At 44.3% G+C, this 18,763-nt stretch overlaps 1 protein-coding gene across 4 annotated transcripts in view; it reads right to left on the bottom strand.

Annotated features, from left to right (window-relative positions):
- Positions 1–6,134: 6,134 nt before the first annotated feature.
- IDE (insulin degrading enzyme) overlaps positions 6,135–18,763 on the bottom strand; it is a 114,833-nt gene continuing 102,204 nt past the window's right edge. For all 4 annotated transcript variants that reach the window (XM_069753792.1, XM_069753791.1, XM_069753789.1 and 1 more), the window contains exons 17-25: positions 18,185–18,305; positions 14,827–14,918; positions 13,882–13,993; positions 13,615–13,782; positions 12,927–13,199; positions 12,422–12,483; positions 9,744–9,816; positions 9,400–9,467; positions 6,135–7,663 (exon numbers count right to left, since the gene is read on the bottom strand). In XM_069753792.1, the coding sequence (XP_069609893.1) occupies positions 7,568–7,663; positions 9,400–9,467; positions 9,744–9,816; positions 12,422–12,483; positions 12,927–13,199; positions 13,615–13,782; positions 13,882–13,993; positions 14,827–14,918; positions 18,185–18,305 (1,065 nt within the window). In that variant the 3' untranslated portion in view covers positions 6,135–7,567. The remainder of the gene's footprint in view (positions 7,664–9,399; positions 9,468–9,743; positions 9,817–12,421; positions 12,484–12,926; positions 13,200–13,614; positions 13,783–13,881; positions 13,994–14,826; positions 14,919–18,184; positions 18,306–18,763) is intronic.

Raw genomic sequence — 18,763 nt, 5'->3', positions numbered from 1 at the left:
GCTGAATCGGTGTCACACACGCCGATTCAGCGATGTCTGCGGGAGATCCAGCGACCAAATAAAGTGCTGGCCCTCTAGCCCCGACCAACGACATCACAGCAGGGGCCTGATCGCTGCTGCCTGTCACACTGAACGATATCGCTAGCCAGGACGCTGCAACGTCACGGATCGCTAGCGATATCGTTTAGTGTGAAGGTACCTTTAGTGTCTTGTATACTAAAAGCACTTCACACAATGCGAGGATAGATGTTAGATTTCATTTTATTCATTGTAAACATCTTTTAATTGTACCAACATGACTCAATGCACCCAGATCAGTCCCAAATATCACATCAACATAAAACCACAGAAAGCCATGTACAAATGGAGCGGCCGTCAGTAAGTGCTGTAGGTAGTCTAGTATTGCTTTTCGATGTCTGCAGCCTTTTGTATTTCCTTCATGGAAACCATGAAATCGCCTGAGATCACTCAAGTTTTGTAAATGGTTTAAGAAAAAAAAAAAAAGTAAACCGTTAGTTATTGCATATACGCTCCAGGCCAGTTATCTGGCCGTACGACGTCACATCTAGGCCTAAACCTGAAGCCGCCGTTCAGACTCGTACACTGGTATCATCCATGCTTCCTTTGTGATCCACAAGGAGAAAATGGCTTCCCCTGCTCCGATCCGCCATTTATTAAGAAGACAAAAAAATGCTACATATTTCAGACATCACCAAACGGCAGCCCTTATGCCCTACGCTAATGGCGTGTATGTTTTTTTTTTTTAAAGAGTACTTATGATTTTTAACAAAATGTTAAGTTAAATTAGATTAATTTGTCCCCCTTCACGTTTTATAAAAAAAAAAATAAAAAAGTGCCTTCAAAAGAAAACTACATGCAAAATATATAAAAGAATATACGTTAAGTGCATAATGCTTAGATTCTAGAGCGCTTATTGAATTCTTACTCCATCCCCCTAAAAGCTCCAAGCTTTGCTCAGTGTTCATTTAGCTTCCAACATTTTTTTTTTTTTTTTTTAAGAGAACTAGGACCATTTTATGGGCTGTGAGTGGCAATAAAAAAAAACAAAAAAATCAGAAAATAGAAATCTAAAACCACATCGAGGTTGTTTTTTAGGGCACAGATTGTATATTTAGGCCACGTTCACATGGTCAGTATTTGGTCAGTATTTTACCTCAGTATTTGTAAGGCAAAACCAGGAGAGGAACAATCAGAGGAAAAGTATAATAGAAACATGTCACCACTTCTGTATTTATCACCCACTCCTGGTTTTGGCTTACAAATACTGATGTAAAATACTGACCAAATACTGAAGATGTGAACATGGTGTTAGTTGGATATCAGGATCCTACTAATCTACCGCAGGCTTCCACCTTTGTGTCCAGCACTAGTGCTGCCTTAAGGTACCTTCACACATAACGATATTGTTAACGATATCGTTGCTATTTGTGACGTAGCAACGATATCGTTAATGAAATCGTTATGTGTGACAGCGACCAACGACCAGGCCCCTGCTGGGAGATCGTTGGTCGCTGAATAAAGTCCAGAACTTTATTTTGTCGCTGGACTCCTGCTGACGTCGCTGGATCGGCGTGTGTGACACCGATCCAGCGATGTCTTCACTGGTAACCAGGGTAAACATCGGGTAACTAAGCGCAGGGCCGCGCTTAGTAACCCGATGTTTACCCTGGTTACCATGCTAAAAGTTAAAAAAAAAAAAAACACTAGATACTTACCTACCGCTGTCTGTCCTCCAGCGCTGTGCTCTGCTCTCCTCCTGTACTGTCTGTGAGCCGGAAAGCAGAGCGCTGACGTCACCGCTCTGCTTTCCGGCTCACAGACAGTACAGGAGGAGAGCAGAGAAGCAGAGCGCAGCGCTGGAGGACAGACAGCGGTAGGTAAGTATCTAGTGTTTTTTTTAACTTTTAGCATGGTAACCAGGGTAAACATCGGGTTACTAAGCGCGGCCCTGCGCTTAGTTACCCGATGTTTACCCTGGTTACCGGCATCGTTGGTCGCTGGAGAGCGGTCTGTGTGACAGCTCTCCAGCGACCAAACAGCGACGCTGCAGCGATTCGGATCGTTGTCGGTATCGCTGCAGCGTCGCTAAATGTGAAGGGGCCTTTAGGGTATGTGAACACATTGCAGATTTGACGCTGCAGATTTGCAGCAGTTTTCCATGCAGTTTTCCGCAGCATGTCAATTCTTTGTGTGCACGCGAATCCGCAACGTGGGCACATAACCTTACTCTTTGCAGGAACACATGATTTCAGATGTACTTTCAGGTGAAAAGTCACATTAAGACCTTGATGTTGCACTGAGCAGTAATTAAGCCCCTCGGAGGTGCGTGGGGGGGGGGGGGGGGACTACCATTTCTATACATGCCTCAAATTTTATTTACATTTTTACTGTAGGATTTCATATGGTTTAGAGGGAAAAAGTGGTTTTACAGAGTTATTCTTATACAATTATTGAACCTCTGAGGTCCAGTAACAGAAGTAACCTGCACCTAGAGGGTCAATCTGCAGGTTCATAGCGTTATGAAAGTGCACAGATGTTGTACTGAAAGCGCGGGACCCGGGAGAAAATGAACGTGAGCCGCCGGCTGTCAGTCACACACACACACACACCTGCTACTCTACTATAGCAGCTGTAAGTACGCCCCGGCACTGACTGACAGCTGCCTCCATATTGCTGCACTACTGAGTCCGCTGTCAATGTGCGGGGACGTGCTTTCAGTGGCCGCTCACTGTAGCCATACCTCTATGACTGAAAGCCGGCGACTCCTGGAAAGAATAAAAGTTAATTTTCTCCCGGGTGCCGCACCTTTCAGTACAGTGGCCAGACGCCTTCATAACGCTGTTAACCCTATATGTGCATGTTAAAGGCAGCTTGATCGCATCTGATAATGCTATTAAGCACACGTAGGTGTATGGTGGCATCTTCTGCCATGTACATGACCCCCCAAGTTTACGTTTTCAGCATTAAGTTCTCTGCTTAGTTGTAGTGAAGTTTTCTGGTTCATACAACCATGGCCACATCACAATGAATGCTACGGTCTGAGATAATGATCTCCGACCTATTAAACACATGATATCTGGTGATTAAAAGGAACAGTCACCGTGCCAAAGCAATGCAGCCTGTGACTGTTCTAGAGTCCAGTGGGCGGTGCTATACATACAGGGAAGTGCATCGGTTACGGAGTATGTCCAGATAGCTGTCAAGTCACCCACCACGTAGGGCCACCCACTGGACTCCAGAATAAGCGGAGGTTCATAATACATGTGTTCTACTTCTCTTTCCACGTAGAATAAAACAAGCCAGCTTCCTTGTTAATCCACTATGTACATTTGATCATGCTTGCACGATTGCCATTTTGGAGGCGATTAAAAGCAGGGGAAGTGGCGTAGTTGCTCCTAGCCAACCTTCTGAAATATAGGAGCTGGAATCGGTGAGTAATCCATATTGCCTTAACCTAGATTGGGCACATAGATATTGAATGTAAATCGACATACCGGACTAAGGTCAAAGCATAGCCACCCTTTAGGGAAATATCCAACATTTTGCTCGTTTACTGGTGTGGTTAGAGTCCTTGTCTTATTGAATCCCCCATTTCAAGGTCATATCCTCTTCAGTGTAAGACAAGATGACCTCTTCAAGTCTTTTAATATTTCCAAACTGGTCCATGATCCCTGGTATGTGGTAAAGAGGTCCAGCCCCATGGTAAGAGAAACATATCATGATGCCTGCGCCCCCATGCGTCACTGTATTCAGAGTGGACTGTGGCCGAATCCAGAGTTTAAGGTTCGTCTGATGAACAATTTTACTTTCATCAGTCCGCACAAACTTTCTCCATTTCTCTTTAGGCCAGTTGATGTGTTCTTTGGCAAATTGTTTCTGCTTCAGTACGTGTTTTTTTTTTTTGTCTAACTGGGACTTTGCAGTGACTTCTTGCTAAGAGATTGGCGTCTTCTACATGTATCTGTGACGGCCACAGGTAACGTGAGACTGTCGGTGATCATCCTGGAGCTGATCATTGGCTGAGCCTTTACCATTCCAGCTCTTCTTCCATCATTAGAATGGTAGTCTTCCATTTTCTCCCACATTTTACCCTATCCAATCAACTTTTTAATAAAAGTTCCTTCTTCTTAATGTCTCGAACAACCCATACTTCTCAGGCTTTCAAGGAGAAATGTAGAACATGTCCTGGCTTCACCCTTAAATAAGGGCCACCTGATCCACCCCTGGTTCTTCCCAGAATGATTGACCTCACTAATTGATCTCCACACTGCTATTATTTTGAACACTTCCCCTTTTCAATTAATTATTCTCAGAATCCTGCAGATCATGAATGTGGAGTCTGTTCTCCTAGAATCTACTGCACCAACTAGTAAATTGTGTGAGGTATGGTAGTAGAATTTATACCACAAACAGTGAATAATCTGGTCAGTCATATGGGACTGCTATTATTTTGAACACTATTGTAGATATTTCAGTGTGTGCTAATTTCCCCGATTAATAAAGAACAAGATTATGCTCAGCCTAGTACGTAGCTTTAATTTGTATAGCACTAAACAATACTTACCATTAAGAAGTGTTGAAACAGATTTTAAAACGACTAGTAAGGCTACATCTACAGTCTAGTCTGGTCAGATCAGAGGACATGTAGAATGAGGACATTGTTCAGTACATTAATTCCCCTGCGGTTTAGCAATGTGCAGGTCATGGGCTGCGTGTTTAGGATGCACAGATTATGGTGGCTCGGTAGATGCACCAGATGTGAACTGGGATGTTACAGATCTGTAATCTCATGTTATATTAAGATGTAGAATGGGGATGAATCGTGGATGCAAGGTACCAGGTAACCTCAATCCTTCCCGCTCTTCCTGAGCTCCTATGAGAAAAGGACCAGAGGAGGCCACTGTAGGGTAAATGCCAATCTGGCTCATACGAAGACTCCCCTTGATAATGTCCATAAGTGCCAATGGAGGCATATGGAAAGTGGGTGTCTTCAGGAGACCATCCTTTTTTATATTGGTGCCTATAGCCTATCTAGAGATAAACAGGCTTGGAATTTTGTGGCCTTAAAAAGGCAACTAAAGCTGAAATGACCAACATCTGGTATATGACGAAATACTAAAGAGGTGTTCCTATCCGGGAACATTTGTCGTATTGACAGGTGTTGGCATATTCGAATGTAAGGAATCGGGCTCTGCTGCAGCAATTTTCTGATCTCCTAGAGCAATAAATGGAAAGTCACCTGTCCTGCTACCAGAGCTGTGGAGTCAGTGTCCATTTTGCTGTAGTCTGTATAGAATGGATCGATTCAGGCTCCTAAAATATATAATAAATGGTTCAGTACAGGGTGTGCTGTAAAGGTCTTCATAATTTAGGAAAGTTCTGAAATGTCCTATAAGTGTCTGTTCTGTTCCTGATCTAAGGATCTCGGATTTTAGTTGAAATGAATCTGTGCTGCACTTTATGCACATGCTCAATAGTGAACAGTGCTGTGCAGTCGTAGCAGAGATGAATCTGTGCTGCACTTTATGCACATGCTCAATAGTGAACAGTGCTGTGCAGTCGTAGCAGAGATGAATCTGTGCTGCACTTTATGTACATGCTCCGTAGTGACCAGTGCTGTGGAGTCAGAGGAGATGAATCTGTGCTGCACTTTATGTACATGCTCCATAGTGACCAGTGCTGTGCAGTCGTAGCAGAGATGAATCTGTGCTGCACTTTATGTACAAGCTCAGTAGTGACCAGTGCTGTGGAGTCAGAGGAGATGAATCTGTGCTGCACTTTTTGTACATGCTCAGTAGTGACCAGTGCTGTGGGGTCGGAGTTAGGGAAATTGAGGAGTCAAGAGTTGGAGGGGGTTGGCTTACCGACTCCACAGCCCTGGCTGCCATCCCTCTATTCTTTTTAGTGCCTGGAGTACCCCCCTCCATTCTCGATATAGATTGAGGGTCCTATCTCTTCTAATGCAGCAACCAACAGACGCTAGAACTGTAGGTTATTTGGCCACATCCAGTACTTCTGTAAAAGGAGGATATCACACTGGGGTTTCCCATCCTCCCCTCACGCTCATCACCTTAATTAAACCTACAGAAAATGAGAAGAGACTAAACGAGCCATTTTAAATAAAAACAGTTTTATTTATAAAGTCTAGGTGGGCAGCAAACCAGAGGTGCCCTGAAACAAGATTCAAAAGAAATCAGGAAATTAAAAAGGAGGGGTTTAAAAAGAAAAAAAAAAAAAAAAGTAGAATAAATATGAAAACTTTATATAGTTCAGCATGTTTCTTGAATTTTAAAACATTGATTTCATGAGTGACTAAAATCATGGCATAGATGAAAAGCAGATTTGCATATCGAGTCTCTTAGAAAGTGCATGATTCTCAAAGATAGACGTGTCAGATTCCTGCAGAATTTTTTTTTTTTTATTATTTTTAAAGATGCCAATTTTATATATTTTTGTTGTTGTTGTAACATTTAAATTTGTTCCACTTGAACTCCATAAGGATGATGAGGAATTACTATGGAAGATGAAGGTGTATGGAAAATGTTCGTCATGGCCCTTATGGAGAAAATGCATCCCCCAAAGTAAAAGCCCCTTTAGTAGTTTTTAAAAATATATACGGTATATAAAAAAAAAAAAAAAACACCTGTAAATAAAAGCTAAATTCTGACAATTTACTGTGGAAGAGGATTTTTTTTTTTAACTTGCTAAAGGGGCTTAAAGGATTACTTTTGTAATTTTTCCTCAACAGGAGACGCATTTAAAAGATTAAAAAACAAAAAACAAAAAAGAGGCAAAGGTTTCCTGTCGCAACCAAGTCAGTTACGTTTCCAAAGTGAAGAAGCAAAATACCAGCTGCCCAATTTCTGGCATCTGCGACCCCAAACTGACTCCATTTCTTATAAAAAGGTGATCTAGAGAAAAAGCTACTTGGGGGTTGCACTTTTTCCACAGATTTAGGACTGATCGTATGGTTTAATGGCAGCATCGTTAACATCCCAGCTATAAATAAGTGCTCAGTGTAATCGTGTCTTCAGCAATCATGTCCTTTAAGATCTACAGAAATTGGAGCAGATTTCTATGTAAGGACCATGCAAAAAGGAGAATACCTGCCAAATAGAATAAATGTAGCCCTGGTGATATAACCCAGTTTTAACCGATAAAATCCACAGCAACACATAAGCGCAGTCGCTCCGTTTCCAAAGCGCCTCACGTATCCTGTCCACAGGTCGGCACTCGAACCCCCTTTTTTAAGAACTCACTTTCTATCCACTGCAAATCAATGGTTTATATATATCTCTACATACACTCACACATTAATAAAAATAATCATTACAGGTTCCTTTGTGTATAGGACGTAGAGCTGCGATCCGGATTGTATCTGATACGCCACAATTAAAAAATAACCTATTACATTTTAGCTAGATCATTTTTTTTTATCCTATTTAAAAAGGTCTATTAGTAAAATTCTACTATCGCCATCACACGTTAACCCGAGCGAGAACGCCATGCTTCGATGCTTTTCGGGGTTTTCCGGCTTCTGCTTGCATCAAAGTTTTGCAGCCATGAAGTTGACGTGAGGTTTGACAAGTGGGAAGAGGGGTAAGCTCCTCTTAAACTCCGTCATGTTACTGATGACGTCGGGCTGCGGGAAGAAAGGAACTGAGCGTCATCTGTAGCATAGAGAACACATTGGCATATACACTAAAGGTACCGTTACACTAAACGACTTACCAACGATCACGACCAGCGATACGACCTGGCTGTGATCGTTGGTAAGTCGTTGTGTGGTTGCTGGGGAGCTGTCACACAGACAGCTCTCTCCAGCGACCAACCATCAGGGGAACGACTTCGGCATCGTTGAAACTGTCTTCAACGATGCCGAAGTCCCCGGGTAACCAAGGTAAACATTGGGTTACTAAGTGCAGGGCCGCGCTTAGTAACCCGATATTTACCCTGGTTACCATTGTAAAAGTAAAACAAAAAACACTACATACTCACATTCCGATGTCTGTCACGTCCCCCGCCGTTAGCTTCCCTGCACTTTGTGTCAGCGCCGGCAGTAACAGCGGTGACGTCACCGCTGTGCTCTGCTTTACGGCCGGCGTTGACACAGTGCAGGGAAGCCGACGGCGGGGGACGTGACAGACATCAGAATGTAAGTATGTAGTGTTTTTTTTTTTACTTTTACAATGGTAACCAGGGTAAATATCGGGTTACTAAGCGCGGCCCTGCACTTTAGTAACCCGATATTTACCCTGGTTACCAGTGAACACATCGCTGGATCGGCGTCACACACACACACACACACACACACCGATCCAGCGGGTGATCAGCGACCAAACAAAGGTCCTGATCATTCCCCAACGACCAACGATCTCCCAGCAGGGGCCTGATCGTTGGTCGCTTTCACACATAACGAGGTAGTTAGCGGGATCGTTGCTACGTCACAAAAAGCGTGACGTTGCAACGATATCGTTAACAATATCGTTATGTGTGAAGGTACCTTAAGTTTCTGACAAGTGAACCAATCTTTTAAAAACTGGGAAAACAAACCGTGCTGGTGAGTTTGGGGGATTATTTAATCCATTACTACTGTAATGAATGGATCTAAAATCCATGATGCTTTGTGGTGGATTCTAGCTTTTCACAACTGACATTACTTTATGGCAAAGCACATTAATTCAGAACAACATCTTCGTTGTGAAAATAATACATGGTCCTAAATAGCGACAAGATCGCCCTCCAACTTCTAGATTGACTACAAGCCAGTGGCTCAGTGTGGAGGACCAGACGTCTATGTGCATTTCACTGTCCATGCTGCAATACCCAGCTTTTCCTGTGGAGGCACTGCAGGATAATGTGAAACTTGCAGCTAGCTTACAAAAATGGGTCCTTTAATTTACAGATTTTCTTTTTCTCTAGCAAACTATCTTCCAGAGTTGTATAGAAAAAAAAACCGCACGCTGCCTAGCAGGGTAGGGGATAATGGACAAAGGGCTGCCTGAGCAGACAATACACAAAAGGTCATGTGAGATCTTATTAAATGGTCCTCAGGGACATTTGGCTTCTGTTCAGAATGGCTCTGGTGTTCCTGCAGATTATCACACAATGGCTCTTAATTTTCCAAGCTCATGTTGGAAGCTGCCCTGGCTGTAAACCATTATGGGGGGGTGTAAGAACCATCATCTCCCATTTTAACCATTTATTGACATCCAAGGTGTCCTATAATGAACAGCAGCTTTGTGTAAGGCCACATGTGATGACTATGCATCGGCTTTTCACCACTTGCAATACATGGGGTTAATACTGAAGTCATTGTGATGCAAAGTTTTGCCTAGTGGAGCGCACATACAATCTACTGCCAATAATGCATTGTACCTGTGGAAGAGCTGGTGCTGGCGCAAGGTTAACATCATTTTGACTGGGGAACTCCCCTACGACAGGGCCTGGGGAGAAATGCAATGGAACATTAGAGATCCGCTTTCAGCAGCAGTAAAGGGTACTTATTCCTCAGTGCCGCTTTTTAACGGCGCTGAGAAATAAGGCTATAGCGCCCCCCAGAGCCAGAATTTCTCCGGGGTCTCAGCTACTGGTTCTAATCAAAAATCCAACTGGTGTTGTAACACCCCGAATATTAAGAGCTGCACGCTCCACAACATGACTGCGCATCACGTGGAGCTACACAACGTGACACACAAGCACAAAATTACACAAATACTCACATGAATCCATCTCTCTAGCCAGAACGTGCACAGACACTTTATGCCTCCTTAGAGCCTCCACAGCTAATAAGTCCTGAAAAACACCCAAATCCCGACATATTGTCACATCAACAGAACAAAAACCTTATCAGATGGTTTTAATTTTTACTATGCTCAGAAGTCAGTGGCTTACTTTAATTCATTCACTTCCTGTGACCTTGAACAGGCGATTTGTCACAAAATTAAAAACTCCGCAGTGCAGCTCGAATGCAAATCAAGTTGCCAGGAAACGAGTCTCGCAGGAACGGCGAGCCGACATCAGAGAGAAAGGACTGGGAACATGGATGTAGTAAGAAGTGATCTATGTGCCCCAAACCACGGGCATACGTCCACAGCAGTGATGAGCGAATGTGCTGGGATAAGGTGTTATCTGAGCATGCTCGGGTGCTAACAGTAACTTTGGCGTGCTCGAAAACCATGTACGAGTCCCTGCGGCTGCATGTCTCGTGGTTGTTAGGTAATCCCTGCATGTGTTGCAGCTGTCAATCACGACACATGCAGCCGCGGGGACTCGAGCATGGAAGGAAACAGCACCCAAGCATGCTCAGATAACATCTTATCCGAGCACATTCGCTCATCACTAGTCCACAGTCCTCCTCAAGTAGCCACCAGCAACGCTATATAAAAGTTACCATGATGGCATCTAGGGACACAGAGCTGCTATGGAAAGGTCGGGACGGGATAAAATGTTCAGTTGTAGCAGTGTCACGTACCTGCCGGGACGTCTCTGGTTTCGCACTATTTACCGTCCTCATATACTACCGCTATAGTGGAGCACCAATCATTCTGCAATTCTATACTTCTCCATATTTATGCTGATGCATAAGAAAAGTCATGTTTGCAATCTCTGAAAATTTCAAAGCTCCATTACCATAGACTCTGCTGCGCTCAGCTTTTTTTTTTTTTTTTTAATACATATTCACGGATCGTGGCTGGAAATTTAGAGGAAATCCACTTATAGTCTTAAAGTCTGTGATGGTATAACAAATTGCAATATCAGACTACAGAGTTTCTGTTACAGGACAAGGACCTGGGTATTCTGGTTACAGTAAGTTGAGCGGCAGTACTCAATGTCAGGCAGCAGCCACAAAAGCTAACTAAATTTTAGGATGTATAAAAAAAAAAAAAAAAAAAAATCCTGTGTCCCCAACGTATTGTTATCGCTTTATAAATCACTTGTGAATACGGGATCCAGTTTTCAGCTTCACATTTTAAAAAGGATATTCAGAAGTTAGAGTCAGTTCACAGGCGGCAACTAGGCTATTACTACAAGGGATGGCATGCCGCTCATATGAGGAGAGGTTGGAAAAGTTGGGCTTGTTTGGCTTAGAAATCAGAAATAAAAAAGATGCTTCAGAGGAGATCTATGTATTAATACACGTGTGAACAATATAAAGGACTGGCACGTGACTAATTCCTTCCAGAGACCATAGGAAGGACCAGGGGGGCACTCACTACGGATGGAAGAAAGGCGATTCTGGCAGCTAAATAGGAAAGGGTTCTTTACAGTTCGAGCAGACTGTGGAGTGCCGACCACAGGAGGCAGTAATGGCCGACACTAAAACAGCTTTTATAAAGGGCTGGATGATATTCTCAGCACATAACATTGCGGGCTATAGATAATTTAGAAGGCGTAATTGGTGGAAAAAGGTTAAACTCGATGGACCAGAGCCTTTTTTTTTTCAACCTATGTAACTTTTGAGACACATAGGTTTACATTGGAGCTGTAGACAAAAAGAAAAAAAAAAAAACTCTTAAAACATTCACAATTAAATTGGAATAAGTGATCCGGATTACGAATCTTTTACTACGAGTCTGTTGTAAAGGTTTTTTCTGATCAGCTCCGTAATACGTAGAGGCTTTACGGTGTCCAGCGAAGGGGCCAGCCATCTCTATCCGTCCTCCCCATACATACGCATGCACCGCCGCATGCACACAGATTGTCAGCAGGGCTGGAGACTGTCTGGTAGATTGGCTGAGGATGAAGTATCGGTAAAACATCCTTTTTGTTGGTCTCTCCTCTGCATAAACAAGAGGATCGGACGTTATACTGCTACGCCGCATCCTTCTCTTGCATTTGTTGGGGGGAGAGCTGATTGGGAGTCCCCAATACATATTAGATGGTGGGTAAAGTCCTGCTGAAGTCAGCAGGTTCAAATGACATCAATGCAATGTGTATGGGGCATCCGTCATCTGTGGGGTTGTGGAGAGATGCAATAAACGTCTATTTTCCTCCATATAGGACTAGAACTGTGGACTCTAGGAAAGCTGAGCAACACTTGTCAACAGGTTCACGGGATCAAGTGGATGCGAAACCACCCCAGGCCTCGTCTTAAGCTGCCGGCATCCTGGGCACATTCTTATTAGCAGGCTCATTGCAACGTTATTGGTACGATATTGGTCCTGGCAGACCAGGACCCCAACAAGGATCCTGTAAATTTTTGGTAGTTTAAGTCTGACAATTCGTGAGCATGCGACAGACATCCTATGAGACATCCCAGGGCTGCTCGCACCGCACCAGAGCTTCGGCTTTAGCACACAGCTTGCTCCTGACTGCAGTATTTAATAAATGATGAGGCTGGAGAGTTTTTCCCCCGTCAGAATCAATACAATCAGGCACAAGATCAATTTTAGGCTACCTTGTAAAATTTTATGATGTCATCCTTGGCCAGGGTTTTCAGATACGCCACTTCAACGTTATCTGCAGACACAAAACAAAAATGGTAGTCACACCGCTGCCAAGTTACAGGATTTATACAACATCATGAAATAACTGGTTCTCAATCACATTTTTATCTGGAAATAGAAATGATAAAAGAGTCAAAATCCCAGCGATTATCAAATTATATATCCTAGTGATAAGTCATCGCTTTCACACTCATTTAAAAAGTTATTCCCGTCGTGATAATAAATGACCATGACCGGGCGGTGGAGTCGGAGTAATCGAGGAGTCGGAGGTTTGGCTTACAGACTCCACGCTCATGGTGACCGAGCAGAAGACTCTGATCAACTAGTGCATAAAACTGAAGACTCGCATATAAAAGATTATACAGTGGTGGCGACTGCGGGATGAAAACGCAGGACGGATAATCCACCGATCATGGCCCCGTATACATCTACACCATTTGTTCCCTCCGGTCTCACCTCTATCAAAGTGATATTGTTGAGAGATAATTTCCCCCCAGTATTTTGCACACTCAGCAGACAGCTTCTTTGGCTTGTCCAGCCTCCGGAGAGCCAGGGCTTGGATGTGCTTCTGGAAGGCCTCATCTGTCATCTCCTCCAAGGACTTCTCCATAGTCTTCAGGAAAGCCTCCACTCGGCTCTCCAGATAGTGTGGCTGCTTCTCTGACTGAATAATGAATCGCAGGCCTTGGATCCCATTTGCCCTGCGGGGACCACTAAACACAATATAACCTGCAAAAACAAAAAGTTTTATTAGTAGAAACATTTTTTTTTGTTGTTGCCATTTTGAAGTCATGATACCATCTCAGAAAGAAAAAGGTTAAAGACTGTCCATTTATCAATCATTATCTTGCCACAGGAGATAATGGAGGCCATATATACTGGCTTAATTGGAAAACCATCCAGATGTTGGAAGAAAAAATAAAAAAGATGGGGCATGTTAAAATGTAAAGGCCCCTTCTGCTGTGGCAGTCGCAGTCCCCATCTTCTGCTGTGGCAGTCGCAGTCCCCATCTTCTGCTGTGGCAGTCGCAGTCCCCATCTTCTGCTGTGGCAGTCGCAGTCCCCATCTTCTGCTGTGGCAGTCGCAGTCCCCATCTTCTGCTGTGGCAGTCGCAGGTCAGCAGACAGGTTAATGGATTGCTCACCTAGCTGTTCCTTGGTCCGCAGGGTGTTGAAGCAGGGCTCTGCAATGATCTGACAGAACAGCTCCAGCAGCATGTTTTCGGACGTACTCTGCATGTCGGTCTGGTAATAGATCTCGATGCCGCAGTTATTGTGCACCTCATTCCGCTGCTGATACACAAACCAGCCCCCTGTAAAGCGGCAAAAAAAAATAAAATAAATCAGGACATCACAACCGACCAATAGTTCTCCGGTTCTAGTCATTAAGTGGCGGTGGAACGGTGACTTGCCGTCGGGCAGCTGGACTTCTCTGTATCTGATCAGCTGGCTCGGGAGCAGTGGTTTGGTGTGGGCATGCTCTATGAGGGTGTCCTCCACCATCTGCATGATGCCCTGTGCCATCTGGAGAAGGGGGAAAAAAAATAAATATTCAACATGGCAGTTATAGTTTTACATTTTACGACATCCATGCTACACATCCGGGCACAGACGGTGGGAGAGTATGACGTCCATCAGATATTTCCAGCAAGATTCAGAAGGCAGTTTTTCTCCTACTTATTTCCTCCCGTTTTGCATGTGTCAGAAAAAGCTCCCGATATAGACAATAAATGCAGGCGGTGACTGAAGCCCAATGGAGGCATCGCTCCCACAATGAACTTATGACGTATATACTATCGACCTGATACTATAACCTATGGGTATATAGGACTGGCCTCCACTGTTTGGCCAGGGGGTGATTGGTGCCTGTGACATCCCTACAATGGATAAGTTATAAAAACCTCAGGATTTGTAGAATGGTATACAACGGTATACTTTACCCATAGACTTTTGTATTATATTTTTTTTTTAATACACCGAAGTCTATGGGTAAAGTAGGTATGGGTAATACATATATAACCCATAGGAAACCAAAAGCTGGTGGTGTGCAGTCCATGTTTTTTACAGACCCATATACTTGCATTGGCCCTTTTCATCTGTGATACCAGAAAAACACGGACATGTGAATAGCACCATAGATTGTAATACACCCATAAAAAATAAAAAAACGGATGTGTAACATGGATGTCTGAATGAGGCCTAACCGTGCCTAGAAGCTACAGTACAAGAAGGCATTGGGCCCAATTTGACTGGGACACCTTGATCAGTGCCATGCCCATTGTGTGGTATACTGTGGTATCAGTCATTGTTTGTTATGGACGCCTGGTAATCTCGTACATGTGCGGTCAGTAACCAACCTGCTTTGTTATATTGCCGTGAAGAAGAGCTTCAACGTGCAGCCGGGACAGCAGCTGAGGGATGAAGGCCTTGAGACGAAGAAGGGTAACATCTGGGAGAAAAGGACAGCGGATAAAGCATCGGCAGTCCAGTCTGGACTGACAATTCAGGTTTTACTGCAATAACGTGAATAATCAGATAAGCCTGTTATACATCCAAGAGCATTAATGGCCGCCGGCGATACATCGGTCAATATATGGCATGTGCTGGAATAATCACATTTCCTAGATTGTAGCAGGGCCAGCAACTACGCCAAAGTCTGAGAATATATACAAGTCATGAGAACGAAGCGCTGTGGAATTAATGGCGCTACATAAATCAAATAAAATAAAGACTTAACTGGTAAAAAAAAAATATCACACTTACAGATGACCTTGTTAAAAAAACAAAACAAAAAAATGGTTCTACTATTTAATGGTTCTACATCCTATGTGCTTCCATGATAAGCCTACGCTTTCCATCACACTACCTTCTTAGTTTTCTACCCTACATTTCCCTGATGTAAGCTCGTTTGGCAGACAGTACGAGGATTGCAGGATCTGGTTATACAGGGATGATTTGTAGTCTGTCACAAGAGACCTATAGGAGCGATAGACAAAACGATAGAAACGTCTTCAACTCCATTTGCAAAGTTGGTTCATTGTTAAACGGCTTTAACAATGAAGTCTTGGGCTTACGGCAGACCCTCAACATCTGGACGCCCTGTGCTACCCTCCACAGTTTACACCGGACTGAGCGGCAGGACCCAGCCTCTTTACCCATCAATGACATTCCCTTTAAGACCTTGTGCGGCTGATCGGGTGGTCGAAACTCCGGCCACCAAAACAGCCAACGGTGGCACAAGTTTGTTTAAATGTCATGATGGCATTGGCCAGAGCTTGCAGTCAACCGCACTGTGTGGTCTCAGCCTTAGCAGAATTTATGAAAGCCCCCCTTAACATTTTGGGGTAATTTTTGAATTTTCACTGCGTGCCTCATACACATTCTAATGACTTTTTTCCAGGGTGAGAACTTGGGTGTCAAATACGATTATTACCACTCACAAGTTTCATGTTTGAAAAGCACATACTTTTAGCATTGGGAGTAAATTGCCTTTGCTCCTATGACAATCGTCTTATTTGAGCGATTCTGTGTCAGGTTTCCATTTTGTGACCTGAGCGGAGGCTGCGCTCCTAATCCGCTCGCTGTGACCCAGTTTCTGCATTTATGCTCTGCAATCTTCCGGCACATGTGTTTACGCTCCAGAGCAAACGACTGCGCTCGCTCAGGTGGTGTAAGGAGATAAGGCTGCGCTCTCGGCAGGGCAGGGAACATGATTTATAGGGCTGCCGGGAAGGCAAAGTATTACACAACTGGAAAATGGGCTATTAGAAGAGCGGCAAATATCACCGGTGGCACAAACAAAGGACTGCAGGCAGAGGAAATGCAGCGAGATAGAAATGTGATGTTCTAGAGAAAGAATAACCAAGTGCTCGGTCTGTGCACACAATGAAGAAGAAAAACCTTTACAAATCCAGAAATAGAACAGCCAGGGCGCAATGTATGAAACACGTAGCCACATGGCGAGTCCATCCCTGTCTGCTCTGCATCCAGCTGGGTGGCTACTGTGATTGTGGCCAGTAAATGGCACCAGCACAAACTCAGGACAATGGATACTGTGCTGGGCCACCGACAACTGCAGAAATCACCAGGAACCACTAAAGGTACCGTCACACTGAACGATATCGTTAACTAAATCATTCTGTGTGACAGCGACCAACGATCAGGATCCTGCTGGGAGATCGTTGGTCGCTGGGGAAAGTCCAGCACTTTATTTTGTCGCTGGATCTGCCGCTGACATCGCTGAATCGACGTGTGTGACGCCGATCCAGTGATGTCTTCACTGGTAACCAGGGTAAACATCGGGTTACTAAGCGCAGGGCCGCGCTTAGTAACCCGATGTTTACCCTGGTTACCGTTGTAAATGTAAAAAAAAAAACAAAAAAAACCAACACACTACATACTTACATTCCAGTGTCTGTCGCGTCCCTCGCCTTCAGCTTCCCGCACTGACAGGTAAGCGCCGGCCAGCCGTAAAGCACAGCGGTGACGTCACCGCTGTACTTTACGGCCGGCGCTCAGTCAGTGCGGGAAGCTGAAGGCGAGGGACCTGACCAGACACCGGGAATGTAAGTATGTAGTGTTTTTTTGTTTTTTTTTTTTACATTTACAACGGTAACCAGGGTAAACATCGGGTTACTAAGTGCGGCCCTGCGCTTAGTAACCCGATGTTTACCCTGGTTACCCGGGGACTTCAGGATCGTTGGTCGCTGGAGAGCTGTCTGTGTGACAGCTCTCCAGCGACCGAACAGCGACGCTGCAGCGATCGACATTGTTGTCAGTATAGCTGCAGCGTCGCTTAGTGTGACGGTACCTTAAGAGTGGGAAATAAGAGGCTATCCACGCATCGAGTAGAATGCACTATGATGAAAATAGATCCCCGCGTTCAATAAGCATGCCTGATCGCACACCTCCCTCCTGTTACAAGAGGGCGCACAATGGCTTCCAATCCCACTTCGACTAGAAGCACGAAATTCCAGATTAAAAAAAAAGGAGATGTCCCATGTAACCTGGAGCTCTTTGTATGGGTTTGGATCTGGGGTTGCACAGTGATTTTTCCCAGGGTGTGAGACTTCGGAGTATGTACATGGGTCTGCTCTCCGGCCATTCATTAGAAAATAAAATAAAATCTTTGCTCCTATATGTGACCCCCAGGTTCATCTATATGGCTCCTCAGACTCGAGATAACGTGGATTTTGGTCTTTTCCCTAATTCCGGTCATCAGGGTTATAGAGATCCCAAAAGTGGTGGATTTTTTTTTTTTTTTAAATCATTAAGCACTATGGGCCTGGACTCTACGATCACTTGATCACTTCTACAAGGCAGTGCAACAATCCTGTACTCCAAGATTGATTGTTAGGTCCTTGGCTGCCATAGCAGCACATCAGTGCCCAGAAATCATCTTGTGGAGGTACCTATGGAAGACAATGGGGCCGCTCCTGTTTCGGTAAATGATGAATGTAGGATCTCTTTCCAATTCAAGCATTAAGGGACAGTGGTCCGTCCTATAATCCTGCACCAACACGGACGTGTTACGGCGGCTCATGTAAAGTGTGTAGTCTGTTGCTGGACCTGAAGGAGTTACAAATCAAATGATTCTACTCATTTTCTAGGGGATTAAATGTCCTCAGTAAACATAATCCGTGGCGCACACACTGCGCTTCCTCTGCTCTGATGACTTTAGTGACGGTTACATTCCCGATATCTGACATTTCCCACCTTCTAGAGCTTCCCGGAGCTCGTCTTTGGTCCAGGCCACTTCGGTCATCAGCAGCCTCAGGTAATACATTGCATGCTGGTGCGGTTGTTCTGCACGGAAATTGTTCAGAGAACGCATGTACTGCAACACAGAAAATCTCACATTGCAATCAAGACACGTGGCAACACTCTACTGGATAGCCACATACACGTTTTCTGTAGCCAGGAGATATCCAAGACTAGAAAACCATGTGTAGCCCCACTCCTCCACCACCCAAAATAGGTGACACACCTGTCTACAGGTTGTGTACCGTTTTGCTGCTCCATATACAATACTTATCACAACTAGTGATGAGCAGATGTACTCAGATAGGTGTTATCTGAGCATGCTCGGGTGCTAACAGTGTCTTTGGCGCGCTTGAATAATATGTTTGCGTCCACACGACTGCATTTCTCGCTGCTGTTCGACAGCATGCAGGGATTGCCCGTTTGTTAGACAATCCCTGCATGTGTTGCAGTTGTCTAAGCCACGAGAGACTCAATCATATTTTTCGAGCACTCCAAAAACTCTTGGTTAGCACACGAGCATGCTCAGATAAC

Source organism: Ranitomeya imitator, chromosome 2, assembly GCF_032444005.1.
Source record: "Ranitomeya imitator isolate aRanImi1 chromosome 2, aRanImi1.pri, whole genome shotgun sequence".
Lineage (NCBI taxonomy): Eukaryota > Metazoa > Chordata > Amphibia > Anura > Dendrobatidae > Ranitomeya > Ranitomeya imitator.
This window is presented reverse-complemented; position numbering and strand designations above follow the sequence as displayed.